This window comes from Arachis stenosperma, chromosome 4 (genome assembly GCF_014773155.1).
Source record: "Arachis stenosperma cultivar V10309 chromosome 4, arast.V10309.gnm1.PFL2, whole genome shotgun sequence".
In the NCBI taxonomy this organism is placed as follows: domain Eukaryota; kingdom Viridiplantae; phylum Streptophyta; class Magnoliopsida; order Fabales; family Fabaceae; genus Arachis; species Arachis stenosperma.
In genome coordinates this window covers 139,296,744-139,314,990 of record NC_080380.1, presented here as the reverse complement: position 1 = coordinate 139,314,990, position 18,247 = coordinate 139,296,744, and the positions used below count along the sequence as shown (strand labels likewise).

At 30.8% G+C, this 18,247-nt stretch overlaps 1 protein-coding gene and 1 long non-coding RNA gene across 7 annotated transcripts; both read right to left on the bottom strand.

The window, feature by feature from the left end:
• Positions 1-311: 311 nt before the first annotated feature.
• On the bottom strand, positions 312-1,370 carry LOC130975695 (uncharacterized). The gene has a single exon (XM_057900444.1). It carries the CDS (start codon positions 1,368-1,370, stop codon positions 312-314), a length of 1,059 nt encoding a protein of 352 aa, XP_057756427.1.
• A 4,992-nt stretch (positions 1,371-6,362) lies between these two features.
• LOC130973507 (uncharacterized) lies at positions 6,363-10,442 on the bottom strand. Of its 6 annotated transcripts, none has more exons than XR_009084159.1 (5): positions 10,267-10,442; positions 9,643-10,161; positions 9,317-9,363; positions 9,119-9,224; positions 6,363-7,655 (listed from the first exon to the last, which is right to left on the bottom strand). It is a non-coding gene; the product is annotated as an uncharacterized LOC130973507 (long non-coding RNA). The 6 variants fall into 6 exon arrangements; XR_009084158.1 differs by lacking the exon at positions 10,267-10,442 and having other exon boundaries at positions 6,363-6,580; positions 6,667-7,655; positions 9,643-10,257; XR_009084161.1 differs by lacking the exon at positions 10,267-10,442 and having other exon boundaries at positions 9,643-9,930; positions 10,016-10,257.
• Positions 10,443-18,247: the final 7,805 nt, after the last annotated feature.

Genomic DNA, 18,247 nt, shown 5'->3' with positions numbered 1-18,247 from the left:
TTCTCCAGAGGGGAGATTTTACAAATTAATTCCAGAGGGGAATATCTTAGAATTATTTTTCTAATGGATCAGACTCCAGAATCGCCTTAGCTACTTCCTCTTCGCCTTCCTGGCCTGTGAGTACTCTAAGCTTCCTGCTTTCTGATTTCTGATTTCTAATAATCTATCAAATAACTTAGCACTCTATTTATAATGGTTGGGTTTGATGGACAAATCCCATCCTTACCCTTCTTATGACGTCATTGCTTACGTCATTGAGCAATAATTCGCACCAACTACATTATTGGTGCCTTGTGACGAAAGCTCTTACATCATTCAACAATAATGTTGATGGATGACTCAGATGTCTCATCCTCTTCTTTTCCCATGTGGGTGGGGTCTTCAGCATTGTTGCTTTCTTCAGACATTTCTGAGGCGCACAGCTGGCACCTATGGTCTTCTTTGTCTTTTAGTAAATGGCATAGATTCCTCCTTATCCCGTCAGGAAGTTTTTCCAGTAATCCAGAAAAGTTGTAAAATGCTGATTCAAAATCCACTAGAAGTCTCATCTCTCTTGATTCAATTTGGTTTTTCTTACTAGAAACAATTAGAGTGTTTCTACTTTTGTAGTTTATTCTTGTTCTGGATTCTTTGTTTATTTTTTGGGCTCTCTTGAAGACTCTTGCCAATGTACTGGCCAATCTTCCTTCGTCGCTATAAATTGATAGATCTTGAACTTGTTCTATTGGTTGAAAATCTCCTGGGAAGACTGACATGAAAATTACTTGAAATGTTGGGATCAAACATTCTCCTTCTTCATTGAAGATTGGCTGACTACTTGTAAATTTTAGGGATATATCTCTTGGTTCTCTTGCATCAATCATATTTTTGAATTTTTTCACTGCATCTATAAAACCTGCAGGAAATTCTTTAATGATATTTAAATTGTCAAAAATTAGGATTGTATCAATTAATCCGTATTGGAAAAACTGATATGTATCAGAGGGTGAAGCCTCTGGGAAGATTACCAGCTTTGTTAGCTGTTCTTTGTTAATGGGATAATATCCCAATATTGCTCTTTTGTCTAGAGTCCAATTTAGAACCAGATTTAAGGTTTCTCTACAGTTTGATCTACAGACCCTTTTCTTGTCATTTATTTCGGCTCTTGTGGGAATATTTTTCATTAGTCCAGTCCTTTGGGTTTGGGCTGTTCTTTGGATTTGTACTGGAGCTTTTTCTGCTCTTTTTAGAATTTGCTCTGGATGGAGCACTTCATATTCTCTGAGGGATTCTTTTGCCTCTTCTATTGTCAAGAATCCTCCTTTGTGAATAGTTTTGGGCTGATGGGTGAATGGGGCTGCTTTAGCCCAATCATCGTAAACTCCTTTCATTGGGCCATTATATGACATAATATTTTTTATCCTGAGTTGATTTTTTAACTATTTCTGCCAGAGTTTTATTTTCAGGGATTTTTCAGAAAAAATTGGTTTTGGGTTTTGTGGCTGGTCCACCACGCTTAGCTGGCTGAACTCTGATGGTGTTGCGAGCATTGGTATTGGAGCAGGTAATGTTGCTTGCTGGGGAACTTTCATGGCTTCCATGGCCTTCTTGATAGATTGAATTTTAGTTCTTAGCTGGTGGCAATGATTGCACCTTTCAAGCTCTTGTTCAAGCTTCTGGATTTCTTGATTCATTGTGTTGACAATGAACTCCATTCTCTTGTCAATGTATCTGCAATAATATTTTTATTTCCTTTAATATACTCGATTTTTATCGGATATTGTAATAGAAACATTTGCCATCTTACCAGACGACCCTGATTATAGTCAGATTGTAAATTATATCTAATAAAACCTGTTAAATAACTTGAGTCTGTTCGTAATGTAAATTCCCTTGGAAGTAGATCAATCCTCCATTTCTTAATAGTTTTTATTGCTGCTAGAGTTTCTTTTCATGGGTAGTATACCTCTGTTCTGTTGGTGTAAATGTTCCAGAAATATATCTGCATAGTAATTCCTTTGAGGAATGTTTAGAATCTAGTGATTCTTTTTCTTTGTTCAAGCTTTTTTCAGCTTTTTTAGCTTTTAGACAGCCTGACCAGGTCTTGTCTAAAGCATCTGTTTCTACTATTAAATAGTCATCTTCTTCCGGAATATAAAGTTCTGGAAGATTTTTACAAAGTTCTTTAATTTTTTGAATCTGCAGGCTATCCTTTTCTTCCCATTTCCAACTCTTTTTATACTTATTTTTGAAAATAAGTTTTTAGTATAATCTGTTATATTCTTTAAAAATCCTTGATCAGAAATATAATTTATGCATCCTAAAAATCTTTGTAATTGTTTTCTATCTTCCATTTTATCAGGAAATAAATCTACTTTTTCTAATACATTTGGTTGAAGTTTTAACTTCCCTTCAGTAGATAGAATTAATCCAAGAAATTCTATTTCTTGTTTTGCTATCTTAGCTTTCTTTTTACTGAGGACTAAACCTTTTTCCTTACATCTTTCTAAGACAATTAGTAATTTTTGAAGATGATCTTCTTTATCTTGTTTTGTAAAGATTAGTATATCATCAATGTAAACTAGAACAAAATCATTTAAATCTTTTAAATTTTCTTCCATAAATCTCTGATAAATACCTGGAGCTTGTTTTAGTCCAAATGGTAGGACATTCCATTCGTAGAGTAAAACTCCTGTTGATTCTTTTGTTGGACAAGTAAAGGCAGTTAATTTCTTTGTTTCTTCGTCTAAACGAAGTTGCCAATATCCTGATTTTGCATCGAGCGATGAAAACCAAGTTGCTCCTTTGATTTTTTCTAGAATGGAATCCTTTCTTGGGAGCTTATGAGCATCTCCTATGGTTGCTTCATTCATTTTTTTATAATTAATAACCATTCTTCGTTTTCCTCTTTTAATTTCGTTATTGTTTTCAACATAGAAGGCTGGGGCCGCATGAGGGCTTTTACTTAGTCTTATAATTCCTTTATCCAAAAGATCCTTACATTCGGATGAAAATTCTTCCTTATCTCGAGCTGAATAGGGGATTCTATTTGGAACATTTATTTCCCTTGTAGGAACTTTTAGCTTAATACTTATTAATTCTTTGTTTGTATTTTTAATATCTAAAGGATTTTCAGCACAAACTTCATTTAAAAGTTCTTCTATTTTAATTTCAAGGTCATTTTTTGGAGTTTTTATCTGAAAATATAGGTTCAAATAACATTCTTCTAGAATAGAAAATATTTTAAATTTTAGAATTTCGTTTATAGTAGTAGTTGGGATTTTTATTAATTTTGCCCTTTGATTTAGAGAGAAATCATATGGGGCTTTTAGAACTATATATGTTAATTCTTGGATAAAAGGGTGATAAAGTTTAAGGAAATTATTTCCTATAATTAAATCTATTCCAGATTCTAATTTATATATAGCTGGAATGATAAATCTGTAATTTTGAATGAAGACTTCAATCATTTCTGCTTTAAAATTAATTTTGTGTATAGATTTATCGGCTATTCTAATTCTTAGTGGATTTTTTAATTTTTTCCAGTTAAGTTTTATATTTGAACTTGCAAAACATTTTGTTGCCCCTGTGTCTATGAAGGCATTAATAAATTTTTCTGTAATTTTTACAGTAATAAATGTAGCGCTATTACTCAGTTCCTGAGTTTGTCTCTGAGTCTGTTTCTGAGACATATTCAAAAATATATTTTAGTTCATCATCAGATTCTTCTAAAGGTTCCATAAAACAAGTTTTTGCGACTTCTAGTTGTTTAGTTAGGTCTTTTTTATCCTTCTTTTTGGACATTCATTTGCATAATGTCCTTCTTCTTGACAATACCAACATTTACAGTTTTCTTTTTTATTTGGGCAATAGTTCTTTTGTTTTTTATTGATACTTCTTTCCCTAAAATATCTCTTTTTTCTCCAATTTGGATAATATTTTCTTTTTCTAAAATGATATTTCTTTTTCTTTGGATATTTTTATAAGGATGGTATTTCCGAATATTTTTATTAGAACCATATTTTTGAGGAATTTCTTCGTTATCTTGACAACAAATTCTAATTATATTATTAAATCTTTTCTGAGTAGCTTCCTGCATACAGCGTTCTTTTATTTCCTCTCTTATTGCAGATGTTGCTCCACCGAAATTATTTTCAATTGTTTTATTATTTATTTCTCTTATAAATCTTCCCATAATAATTTCATTAGCAGGATATGGAAGTTTTGTGATATACATGTTAAGATAATGATTTTTATCTTCTTCTTTTAATTTATAATAATGTATTCTATATTCACAAATATAGGATTCTATATAGCATAGATCGAATATTTGAATATTGGCCAAGTGATTTTTTGCTTCTAAATACTCTTTTTCAGAAATTTCGGTTCTATAATTTATGACATTTTTTCCAAAAAATTCTTTGTATAGAACCCTCATTATGTATGCTATTTTATCATAAGCTGTTGTTTTTTCAGCTAATTCTTCTATTATTTTATTATCTATTGATAACATATAATTTCTTATGGTTCCTTTAGTGTGGAAACCTATGAAGTTCCAAATATCCATTTCAGATAATTCATTTAATTTGGGTTTGTATAAGCTTCTAACAGAAAAGAGTTCATCCAATCTTCGAAAATTTCTTTTTCGTTCTTTTTGCAATCTAGGTCAAGCATTTTTTCTCCTTCTAGTTCTTGAATTTTAGGAATGTATTTTGATGGTATTTTAGTATATTTCGAATTTTTGCTTATAAAACCTTTTTTGAAAGCATAATTTTCAAAACCTGTTTCCCATTTAAATTGGGTTTGATTATTATTCCCAGATGTTCCAGCTTCATCCTTTACTTGTACTGGATGTACTGGTTCTTCATCACTAGAATAGTCTAAAACATATTCTTCTCTTTCAGAAAAATCTGGTTCTTCTTTAATCTGAAAACCTTGTTCCATAAGATTATCTTCTTGAGCCATTTTTAATTGTTTAAAAAGCATTGTAACTTCTTCTAATTTTTCATCAATATTCATAATTTTAGAGGTGGTCTAATCTTTAGATTTGTTGTATCGATTTTATTTTGGACTTCTTCTTTTTAGGAATTTCTTTTGGAAATGTTTATCAAGTATTTGTTCAATTTTATTTATCATATTAGGTTCTTCCTTTTCTTTATTTTTCTGAAATTTTAGAGAAACTAATATTTCTTCAAGCATATCTATTATAGAATTTAATTGTGGATTAAAAGTATGATGAAGGTGGGGATAATTATCTCCCTGATAACATTTTTTAGAAACTCCATGTGAAATATAAGTTTTTTCGGGCTTTTGAAGTCCTTCAATAAAACTTATAGTAAAATAAAGATTTTGAGAAAAATCATTTTGTATTGATTTTAAGAATTCGGTGTCATTACAATTGACATTAGTTAAAATCATTAGTTTTTGATCTATTAATTTTGATAGATTAATTATTTCTTCTCTTAAATCTTCTAATTTACTAGTTTTTTCCATAAGGTGACGCTTTTCTTTGAAAAGGGCAATGGTTTTCAATTAAAAGTGTGGTTTTAGAATGAGTGGTTCAGATTTTGCCACATATCACATCTTTAAAACAACATCTTTACCATATATTTCACCATAATTAATAAAAAGTGATTTTTTTTAAATATACTTTGAAGATATACTGTACAAAGAAGGTATATATATACAAAGAATAATACAAATACTATTTCTCAGTTAAATGGGCTTCAATCCGTGAAATATAATTGATAATCACTTTTGAAACATGATTATGGACACAACTAGAAAATGGATTAATACAGACAGATTTACAGACGGATTTAATCTTTATTACAGACAAATTTTTGGTTACCGATGAAATTACTGACAGATTTTGTCCCTCTGTAAAAGTTCCGTCGGAAATTATTTACCGACGGATTTTTTTCGGTCAGAAAATTACAGACAGATTTTTACCAGTTACCGACGGATTTTCCCTCTGTAAATTTTCTATCCATTTCCCAAAGGCGACGAACTTTCCGACGGATTTTCCGTCTGTAATTACAGATGGATTTTCTGATGGATTTTCCATCTGTAATTTGAACTTTGAAAAATCATTTCACACTCTGATTACAGACAGAAAATCCATCTGTAAATCCTTCAGTAAGGTAAAATAATTTTTTTTTATTTTTTCAATTACAAAATAAACTTGTTTTCATACAAAATAAATATAAATTTAATACAAATTTTTATCTAATTTGTATTCAAATATTTATAATATTTCAAAAAATAAACAAATTTATCGTATTATATATCAAACTAAAAGAAAAGTACTATAAACAAACAAGTCAATATATTTCAAAATATAAACAAAGTGTTGATACATCAATTATAATAACAAGTAACAACCATACATCAACAAAGTGTATTGATACATCAACTATTGTCCTCTAATTAAGTCAAAATATACAATAAGGTTGCTTAATTAGGTTCTAAAATTAGAACTTCATCTGTATAGAAACCATTCATCATTATTGTGTCCATTGATTCAAACAGTAGGGTCATGAATTGATCCTCTGCCTCCTTATATTTTTCTATTTTTCATCTGTTTTCCAAGTATCAAATTCTGACAAAAATAAAAAAATAGTGACAACATAATCTATATACAGTGTATTCTTCATCTCAAGTAAAAAATTCACAAGTGAAGCTCACCTCAACATCTGATCTAGTTCCAGTAACTTTCGATTTGGGGCTGCAAATTTAATAGGAGAAAAAGAGAAAGAACCTGGTGGTGCTTCTTTAATCTTTGCAGAATCTTGAACTAGAATAGGAGTCTCCTTAATAACTGGTGGTGCTTCTTAATAACTAGAAAGTATACTCATGTACTCGATGATTGTGAATAAAGAAGTTAATTTAAAGCATAAGCCCCTGTAGGAAACAAAATAAAAATAAAGGTGTATTCTTTTCTTTTAAAAAAGGTCAGAGAGAAATGAGAGATCAGCAGATAAGCAAATACACTGATGATGGATGCATGTAGAAATCAAGTAAGAAAGAAAGATACGAGACGAAAAGAAAGTTGTAGTAGAAGCAATATATAGTCGTATATATGCTCCAAAATAGGTTGAGTGCCAGTGCAAGAAGCCTAAATGTTCACAGTATATGGACTATTAATACCCTTAGCAAAGGAAGTAGCCAGTGCAAGAAGCCTAAATGTTCACCACAAGAAACAAGATATCATAAATCAGATGAAAAAACCTATAACTCAAATAGGTTGAATAATATCCACTAGCTAAAAAAATCCTCTGTCAGCTATAGAGATTACTTAAGAAGAGAAGAGTATCACAATCTTAACCAACAGAACATCGTTTATTTATTTACAGATAAAATCAACAGATGATGTGAATAGAACTTGAGAACTTGCCTGAGACTTTGATTGTTCATGTTTGTTTCATTTCTTCCTCTTTGCTACGGAAGCAAGCCTCACCAAAATTTTGAAAATGTACTTACACTTTCGAGCCAACAGTTGACAATTATGTTATACAAGCATCCTTGTCTTTTAGTACAGGTTACATGATTGTCAACTGAAACTAAACGGGATACTCTTCGCACAAATTGCAGATATGAAACATTTTTCAATAACCAAACTGTCATTTACAAATCTAGCTTGACTGCAAAACCATCCATCTCTGGACATACCTAAACTTCAAAAATTTAAGCAAAAGAACACATGTAAACTTGCTATATACCCCTTATTAAATTTACATGGGCATTGTAACTCTGCAGTTCAGAAAATAGAAAAGACTAACATGCAAGTACAAAATAGAAAACTTCAATTCACAAAATCAGATTAATTATATTTCATAACTTCATGGTAATAAATACAGTAAAGTACAATTAATAATTCTTTATGTACATCACTTTAACTATAAGGTGTAATGGAATATTCTACACAGTGAAACCTAACCACCCTTAAAACTAAGTTATCAACAGTGTGATTATAATGTAATTTACCCAAAATAGTTGAGAATCTCGACTATTTGATCTGCTAAGTCTTTGACAGAAGGTATAGGGTCATCAGGACAAATTGCACTAACTCCCAACTACAATAACTCTTGTGGAAGTTCCAAGAGGAGAAACTATGTGAATTATAAAGTTCACTTTCTAAATAGAAAAGAAAATGTATATTGAAATCAATCTCTTACAGACCTCGTGTCCAAGAGGACTGATATGATATATGCAGAAGTTGTGAAGCAGTAAAGAAGCTGCTTCTGGACAGAAAAGAATATCATTGAGAAATCCAACTTCCAAACTGGCCATGAAACCAAGACCATATACAGACCAATCAAATCACCACTGGCTTCCATAAGTTGGCACGCAACGTAGCTAATGAATACATCCTTTTTTTTCTAGATATAAAGAATGGGGGAACAAGTGTTCTCATTATGCTGAAGAGTTGCAGCCTAAAGGAGAGGCAGTAGGCTCTAAATTCAGAACCGCATTTAACAGGTTTTGGAGGAATAATCAAATTCCCTACGTGCCAGCCTATCATGGCAACAAGTTCAATGGGGTGTCTTAGGGGAAGGTTCCTCACACTATCTATTTTTTCGTAAATTTTTAAACTCTCATCGAATCACTCTCTTCATATCATTCAACATCCCTCATCCAAACAAACTCAAGTAGTTTCTAGGATGAACCTAGCATATTGCAATATAATGGCAGAAGAACTTCACATGCATTAAATGTTTTGCAATGGGATAAGTGCAATAAATGCAAACATAAAATACATTTTTATTTGTAAATATTCCAATTAAAAAACTCCAACCTACTCCTATTCTATGTCGCCTCAACCAAAAAAATAAAAAAAATAACTAACCTTCCATATGTTAGGAAACCTTTACCACCATTGGAACTTTACAAGAATTATGATTCATGTGTAACCAAATGACATGCATCACATTGATTTAAAAGCCTATATTCAATTTTCACTATCTGTGTATGGACATAATTTCACTAGCTGACCACTTTTTCATTCATAACATAAATAAAGATGCTAAAATTAACAGTAGATTGATAAAAGGATATCCTTCTATAATTAGCCAAGCTCACAGAAAGGCTTCCACAATAGAAAAGCCTAAATTAAGTACAGTTAAGGTTAAGGACATACCGATAGATCGTGACATTGTAAGGACACCAAATACACGATGACCATTCCCCTGGATCATCTTCCCTCCTGCTGCCTCAATTCTTGCATATTCATCATCTCGATTGGACTACCACAAAAGAAACAGAAATCAATTTCTTTAGGTCAGCTTAAACCTCAACAAGTCAAAGGAGATAGAAGAATATTATAGATGAAACTCACGTTATGGTCAACGGATAAAGCCATGGGCTCTTTGACACGGCACAAAACTGCTCTTGAATCACCACAGTTTGAAACAATAATATGAGATGAACAGATAGCAGCAACAACGTTTTTTGAGTTATGCAAAGATTCTAAATCAACGTTTTTTTCAAACTGTTTGTTCCCTATCATTGCCCCTTAATAGGACAACCAAACTAACAAGCAACAACACCACATTAACTCAAATAATAAGGACAAGGAAAACAAGAAAGTATAAAATTTCCCACAGGAAAGAAAAGCAATCACAGGGACTAGCAAATATAGTTCACTTGTTAATGCATACTTACAGGGACAGATGCAGGTTTACAAACAGTCAGCACGTCTAGTTCTTTTTGGAGAATCGGAACCTCACAAGCCATCACAGGCGGTTCATGCCTAAAATCTTTGCGGCATCAATTTCAAGCTCAATCACTTCTAAACCACAAAAGTAAAAATGCAAAGCTTTCAGTGCAAAGACAAACATGTGTACAAAATGGCTAATCTTCTGTGGTGATTTAACTATGTATGAAATTGGTACCCTCTCACCATCAACTTGAATCCTTCCACATTTCACTGCTCTAACCTACAACAAGCAACTGCATATACCTTGTTTTCAGCCTAAATTGCTTACTGCCAGAATATTTATTCTAGTTTGTGATTTTGTGTATGAGATAGAGGTACCTTTGATAGTAGAGGAAGGGCATCCAAAGTAGTTTTAAGGAGAATAATACTTGATACTAGCACTTGACTCTTTTTAGCATGGTCAACTGACAAGGCCTTGTTTATAACTTTCTTTGGCTTAAAGCAAAAATGGCATAATACCCTATCTGAATTAAGAGAACTATATCTGTTATTACAGAGATGTATAAAGCTTATCAAACACATCATTCATCAGTTTGTTGCTCATGATCAACTCATCCTACAATACTTACCAGTCTCTTTTGGAAATTTACGCAAAACCTGACAGAGACCATAAAATAGTTGTTCTTTGCTCATCAATTCATCCTACAATGTAATATTAGAAGACATGATATAAATATTATAGGAATACTGTTAAACCTTTGTAAGGTTGTTCCCAAACTTAAAAAAAATCAGCATGCAATTATGAGAGGTGAAGTAGTTTAAGTAACTAAGTTTTAGGTTAGAGCACCGGCGATTAAGAATATCATTGGAACTGAAATTTATAACAAGAAGATCATAAGCAAGTGTGTATAGACAGATTTTGTCTATTTAATTACAGACAGATTTTCCGTCTGTAACTATTTTTCACGAAAAAAAATTAATTTTTTCGATAGAATTATATTCGGATTCTCTTTTCTATCTGTAATTTATGTTAATCCATTTTTTTATTTTTCGACAAAAAATCTCTCTGAAATTCTCTTTATATTTCTGTGGAATAAAATCTGTCGAAAATATCCGTCTATAATAACTAATTTTTTAGTAGTGGGATAGAAATGAAATCTAAAAAATTAAATAATAAAAGCGGGGAGAATAAAATTCCGAAATGTTACACATACAAAAGAGAGTCAAACTAGCATATATTAGTTAGTCAAGTATGGCACTAAAATACATGTAAAAGAAAAAAAAAGCATAGTAGTGCTGAAAAATAAAAATTATTATTATTAATATACTATTTTTGTAATTATTGATAGAGAAGACATATACAGCTGTGTGAGATACCACAAAATATTTAGCCACAGTAAATATTGAATAACTATATAGCGATAGTGTCACTTAATTACTATTGTAGACCTAAGTAATTACGTGACAGGACTCCAAAAATTTTAATATAAATTGATTGACTGGCATGCGCTTTAATCTACTATTTACACATTTTTTTGGTGACTTACTATTTACACATATAGTAACTTATTGTTATAAAATAATTAAATAAATATATAAGAGGTAATATAAAATAAAAAATATAATTAGATAAATTTAGTAATAATATTTACCATAATTTTAATATAATAAGAATGACTAATATATTACTAATATTATATGTTGTAGTATATATATATATATATATATATATATATATATATATATATATATAAAAGAGAAGTATTTGATAAAATTGTAACGTAAAGAAAGAGAGAATTGATTTCTTATTGCTGTGTATTACTTTATATTTGGTTCTTTATTTATAGGCATACATGGGCATCATTTTCAAACTTCATTAAAGTTCAGTTTGGCTTAAAAAATTCAGCCGCCTATGTAATTAATGGTCATCCACATCAGCTCTTATCACAACATTCTCCATTGGATGACCATTTAGGATTATTATCTTGATAAAACCTTACTAAAAAAAATCCAATGGAAAAAAATTTTAGTGAAGAAAAAAGAGTACAACATCCTTTGTGATGGGGACTACCTTATTAAAAACCTTGTCAAGAAAAATCCAATGGAAAAAAAATCTGACCAAGGAAAAAAGAGTACAGTCTCCCCCTCTTGTTGATATCATTTAATATCTCGAAATTGGCACATCACAATCTAATGTACCAATTTTTCAAAAGAAGATTTTGGGAATGACTTTGTAAATAAATCTAACAGATTGTCACTTAAGCGGATCTGTTGGACATCAATTGTCTCTTAATTTATGAGTGAAGAAGAATTTGGGAGAAATATGCTTTATTCTATCACCTGTGATGTATCTGCCTTTAAGTTGAGCAATGCATGGTGTATTATCTTCAAACAGGTCAGTTGGAGTTATCTTATGATCAATCAGTTCACATGATAACAAAATATATTGGATCAGACTCCTGAGCCAAAAACACTCGTGACTAGCTTCATGTATCACTAGTATTTCAGCATGATTAGATGATGTTGCTGCAGTCATCTGTTTCGTGGACCTACATGATATAGTTGTACCACCATATGTGAACAGGTATCCTGTTTGAGATCTCTCTTTGTGTGGATCAGACAAGTATCCAGCATCTGCATATCCAACTAGTTGTGACTTGGATCCATAGGGATAAAACAATCCCATATCAACCGTTCTATGAAGATATTGAAAGATTTGTTTGATTCCATTCTAATGTCTTCTGATTGGAGAGGAACTATACCTTACTAGTAAATTCACCGCGAATGATATGTCAAGCCGCGTATTATTAGCAAGATACATTAGCGCTCCAATGGCACTAAGATATGGTATTTCAGGACCAATGATATCTTCATTCTCTTCTTTAGGACGGAATTGATCCTTTTTTACATCTAAAGATCTTACAATCGTTGGAGTACTTAATGGATGCGACTTATCCATATAAAATCTCTTCAAGATCTTTTCTGTGTATGTTGTTTGATGAATAAAGATCCCATTTTTTGTATGCTCGATCTGCAGGCCGAGAAAAAATTTAGTCTTTCCAAAATCTTTCATCTCAAACTCTTCTTTTGGAGTTTTTATAATACTTGGAATCTCTTCAGGAGTTCCAATGATATTTAAATTATCAATGTACACAATAATTATATTGAATCCAGATGCAGATTTCTTTATGAAAACACACGAGCAGATATCATCATTCTTGAATCCATTTTTTGGCCAGATACTGAGTATAACCCTTGCGAATATTCATTGGATGGTTTAGACATCTTTAGTCCTTCAGGGACTTTCATATAGATATCCCGATCTAGGGGTGTTCATGGCCCGGCTCGGCCCGAAGACCCGACCCGGCCCGAAGACCCGACCCGGCCCCAAACCTTTTAGTGGCTAATTTGGTGTGATTTCATCGGGTCTAGGATCGGGTAAGACTCTCAAAAATAGACCCGGTCATTATTTCGGCTCGGGTCCGGGCCATAGCTCGGGTCACCCGAACTCGGCCCGGTCATCATACACAATTAATATTTTGTGTTATTAGTGATGGATGATGACTATTCTTATGTGAAATTTAAGTATTGTAAACCTTAATATTTTGTGTTATTAGTTATTATAAGACTATAAGTTAATTTTTTATGTTTAAAATGCATAAGACTTTAGACTAATGTATAATATTGTGTTATTTGTATTGATTTAAATATTTGGTGCTATTAGATAATATTAGTATTGATTGTGGTTATGCTTTAATTTTAGGGAATGGTTGGTTCTTGTTATATTTTTCTAAGTGAATTTTACTATGTAAATTGTGAAATAATGGTTGAAGATTACGTGATTTTTACATGCCAAAGACTCGGTTTTCATCCGATTTTTATCCAATTTTCACCCGATCCAAAGGTGCATAGATTTTATTGAGTCTAAGATCGAATTAGGGTTTAAAAATTAGGCCCGATTTATATTTTAAATTGAATCTGGGTTAGACCAAACCCGATGTGGCCCGACTCTTGTACACCCCTAATTATAACCAATAGGTAGTAGACAATTTTACAACTAATCAGAGTAAATTTTGTGTATCATCCAATGAGCGTGGAAACTAGAGACTTGGAGTGTTAAAATTACTCTCAAATGAATATAGCGAGAAAGTGAGAAAATAAGTATTTAATTATTTCTGAACTAAGATAAGGAAATTTGTATGCGATAAAAGTTATAAATTTAATAGGATTAATAGCTTACTTTATCATTTTAGATAGTCTTTTTCCTTTCATAACAATGCAATTTGAATTCGAGAATTTTTTTTCATTAAACAATTAAGTACTTCTATTAATATTGCATACATACTTAGATTTTTAATCGATTATATTAGATATATATTAAATTAGTTATTAAAAATAGTTATTAGTATAAAACATATATAAAAAATAAATTAAATTATATTTATGTGCACATAGTATTTTTGGTTTATGTTCGGTTGCTCGTCAAGATGCGAGGTCAGTTAGGTATTGGGTCGAGAGCAACTATTGGTGAGAGGAAGGTTTTCGGACCTAAACGCAAGTTTTGTGAAGAAATGTGCTGTTACGATGGGTGTATCAGCAAATAGGACTACCTGTAAAGATACTCAAATGTTAAAGAAAGAGTCTATACGACGAGACGACTAATTAGGGTAAAGATAACGTATCTTGAGAGAGGGGTAGGTCCTTCCCTATCTATACTAACTTGTACTTGGGTGGATCTTCGGATTCGTCTATCTAAAAGCTTCTGCTAACTGTTCATGTCTTTCTTAGAAGATAGAGTAATATACAAATCATTTTTGCGCGTATAAATTGATGACCCGTCGGGTCAATAGCCCGCAACATAGATTCCTGACTCTTACTTATTGAGCTGAGTCTGAACAGTTTTCAAGAGATTGATCGATGTTAAATTCATCTAATTCCTTTTAATTTCAAATACATCGATATTATTTGATAATACAAAGTTTAATATAATTTTACATTTAAATTATACATTATTATCAATTTTAACTCGATGCACTTTAGACATTTCAATTGTTACATTAGTCCCTAAAAGTTATGTGGTTTATATTACATAAGCGTTTTGTTAATTCTTAAAGCATTTGCTACTTTTATGCGTAAGAAGGAAGTAATTAACTTAAGGAGGCATAACATAGAAAGGAATGAAAGTTGAGTGCAAGTCTTAAATAATAGTTGAACCTTGAAATATGATCCATTTATTTGTCTTTGACATCATTCTTTCTCCAAATTCATGAGTGCTTTTCTTATAATTTTGCCTATGCTTTGAAGGCTTTTTTTTTTCCTTAAACAAAACTTGTTAAGGAATATAACAATCATTGTCAGCGAATGCTCCTGCTCCCCCATTACCCCACGATTTCAAGTAGTAGACATAATTTCATTGAAATTATAAAACCTCTTATTTACCTGTGTTTACAATTTCTCGTCTTAATAATTGATGAAACATTTGGCAATGAATTCATGATATCAGAGTAATATTTATGTTATAAAAGATAAATTACTGAAATGATATTTAAAAATTTATATTACCGACAAAAGTAATTTCAAAATACAAATGGTAAATAGGTCTTAAAAGATTTAAAAACTAAAAATAAAAAGAATAACTAAATACTAGATATATATTCTCAAATAAAAAAAAAAAACTTTCCTACCAAAAGGAAATTTTCACCAATGATAGAATTTTAAGAAAAATAAAAATAATAAATTTAAATATCAGTTTTTTTTACATTATTTTCTAATCGCTCTAATTATTTCTAAAAAAAATCAAATCAACTGTACGAGTATTTTATATTAGAATATAATTTTTTGATTATCTACAGTATATAATTTTTAATCAACTAATTAAGAATTAATCCATGGTCAATGTAAATTTCACATTATCGCATGTACAAACCGGAGTATATTTAATGGGTTAAGGAGGGGAGTGGATCCTTTCCAGTGAATAAAAAACTGGATGGTGTGCAGTGTTTAATCTAACCATTTATCACTCTCTCTCTCTTATTTATTTTTGGTCTCACTATTAAAATTAAAGGTGAGAGATTGCACTGTATTTTGTCAAGTGTTGAAAAAACTGGAGAAGATCCATTTCCGTTAAAGAGACATAGGACCCAGAGAGGTTAAGCTTTATTGGAGGACTCACTTCCTCACACTGTTTGGTCTCGTGAGTGCCATCCCCACCATTGCCGACCCACTTCACGGGTGCACTAACCTTTTTCACCTCTCATTCTCACAATCTTATTATTCTTATTCTTCGCCACCCATGTCATTAACTACTAAAATAATAGAATATACTGTAATTTAATTCCAATAATATTAGTTGATGCCAATAGCCCAATAGTATTATTACTTTATTAGAATATTTGCCTACGGCCTGCAATGTTCACTAAACTTGACCCTCAACGTGCTAGTTAATCGGTTATCACTCACTACTATGTTATGATGCATAAAAATGACGCGGTACACAATATGATATGGGACAAATAAATATACAAATTTTATAAGATTTAAAAATATGATATATATATATATAATATAAAATATAAAATATTTTTTAAATAAATTATAATAATATTTTAATATTTTATTATATTAAAATATAAATATTTTTTAATTATTTTTAATATCTATTTTAATTATAAAGTATTTAAAACTTTTTTATTTTAATAAATAATAATATATATTATTTTTAAATTTTTTTAGAATATATGTTAAAAATATGATTAATTATGTTGATCGATATGAAATGTATTTAAGTGTGTTTAAGTGTGTAAATTTTTTTTATTAGAATACATTTGAACATAACAGACATGTATATCGAACAAGCGTCAATAAAAATTGTGTTTAAAATATATTCGACATATAAACACGATAACTCAACAAAATATTTGTGTTTCATAACTACTATGTTTAACAATATGTTACTTTTAACTTATTAAAAATTGTTAAAACCAAAGAGTATAGTTCAAAAAAAGCGATTAATCCTCTCTTAAAATTAGTTAATATAGTCAAAATTCAAAAGTAAGATACTTCGTCTGTTTAAAAAGAAATTATCAAGTAAATTTTGTGGGTACGTATTAGCATATAAACTAGAATTTAAGTGGGAGCTCTAATTCATTTTTTAAATTTTTTTTAGTTCTAAATAAGCGTGTGTGTGTATATATAATAAAATAGATAGAAGGATAAGTTAGAATTTTTTTATTATTTTTCTATAAATTATTCCTATTGGACCTAGTATTGTATATAATGGAATTGTTCTCTCTTAGCACGTATTGGTAGGGCCTTTGCATTTTGTGTTCTAGAAATGTGTCATAGCCGCAAATATTAAGAGCGTGACATATAATTAACATTTTGTGTTACACTCCACTCATGAGTTACAATAGCACTCATCCATTGCCATGCTTCTCATTTTTCAGTAGTGGGCCTTTGTCTTTGTGGATGTCATTCAAAGGCAAAGATAGCTTCTCTTCAAACAAGCATACTACACATTCATATAATCATATAATTAAGTTGGTCCAAATTTAAATTGATTCAAATACATTAAATAGAGACTGAAAAACACGCGCCAAACACAAAAAAAAGTCTCATTTTCTATTCGCGCTTCATTATAGACGAATGTTACATCTTTAACACAAAACCAATATACCAAAACACTCACTCTCTTCGAATCTCTCTGAACATCACTCAAACTTCAATCACATTCTTTGTGGAAACCACTACTGCAAACGAATCGGAAGAAGATTTTGCAAGCAACAACCAAAAACAAACGAAAACAGCAACAAAGACTACAAAACGTATGAGAAAACTATTGTTCATTTAAAATTTTGTAATGTCGCGTTTCGCCTAGTTTCATTTTAGTTTTATTAGTTTGATTTGCTTCGTTTAGTAGATTGAACTATTGTGAATGATTTTTACAGTATAACTAGAGTTTTAAGATATAGTTGCTTGTTCTTGTTGGTTTGGATAGTTTAATTAGAGCTGGTTACTATCTTCAGTAAGAAACATTTTTCTTGATGAATAAATAGTTGTCATGTACTATTCACCATATGAATATTTTTCGGTTCGGTAGGATTACTTCATTCGGTTCACCGGATTGTTAATTTGTTATTTTGATGATTAAATAATTGAGACCTTGTTTCTGTTTTAGGGACTTCTGTCCAGAAAGCAAAAAAAGAAAGAAAAAACAAAAACAAGTAACTTGGACAAAAAAGAAAAAGAAAAGAAAATAAAAAAGAAAAATGTTGAGACAAATTCTTCTTCAGAAGAGGAAAGACTTTCCGAATCTGAATCCGAAAGCCAGTAAGTTTAATTTTCATATCAATTCATTTAATTTGTATTTGCTTAAATTTGTTTTTATACGCTTGTTCTTATGTATTGCAGAGAAGAAGAAATAAAAAAAATCACAACAAAGAAAAGAAAACAACCATTGAAGGTGGCTAAAAAACAAATTAAAAAAACAAAGCCTGTGCCTATAGATTCAGAGAGCACAAGCGAATCTGAAAACGAGTAAGTATTGCATAATTTCTGTGAGACGTTTTGTTGATTGCATATATATCTATTTTCAGTTTGGCGGGCTTCTAA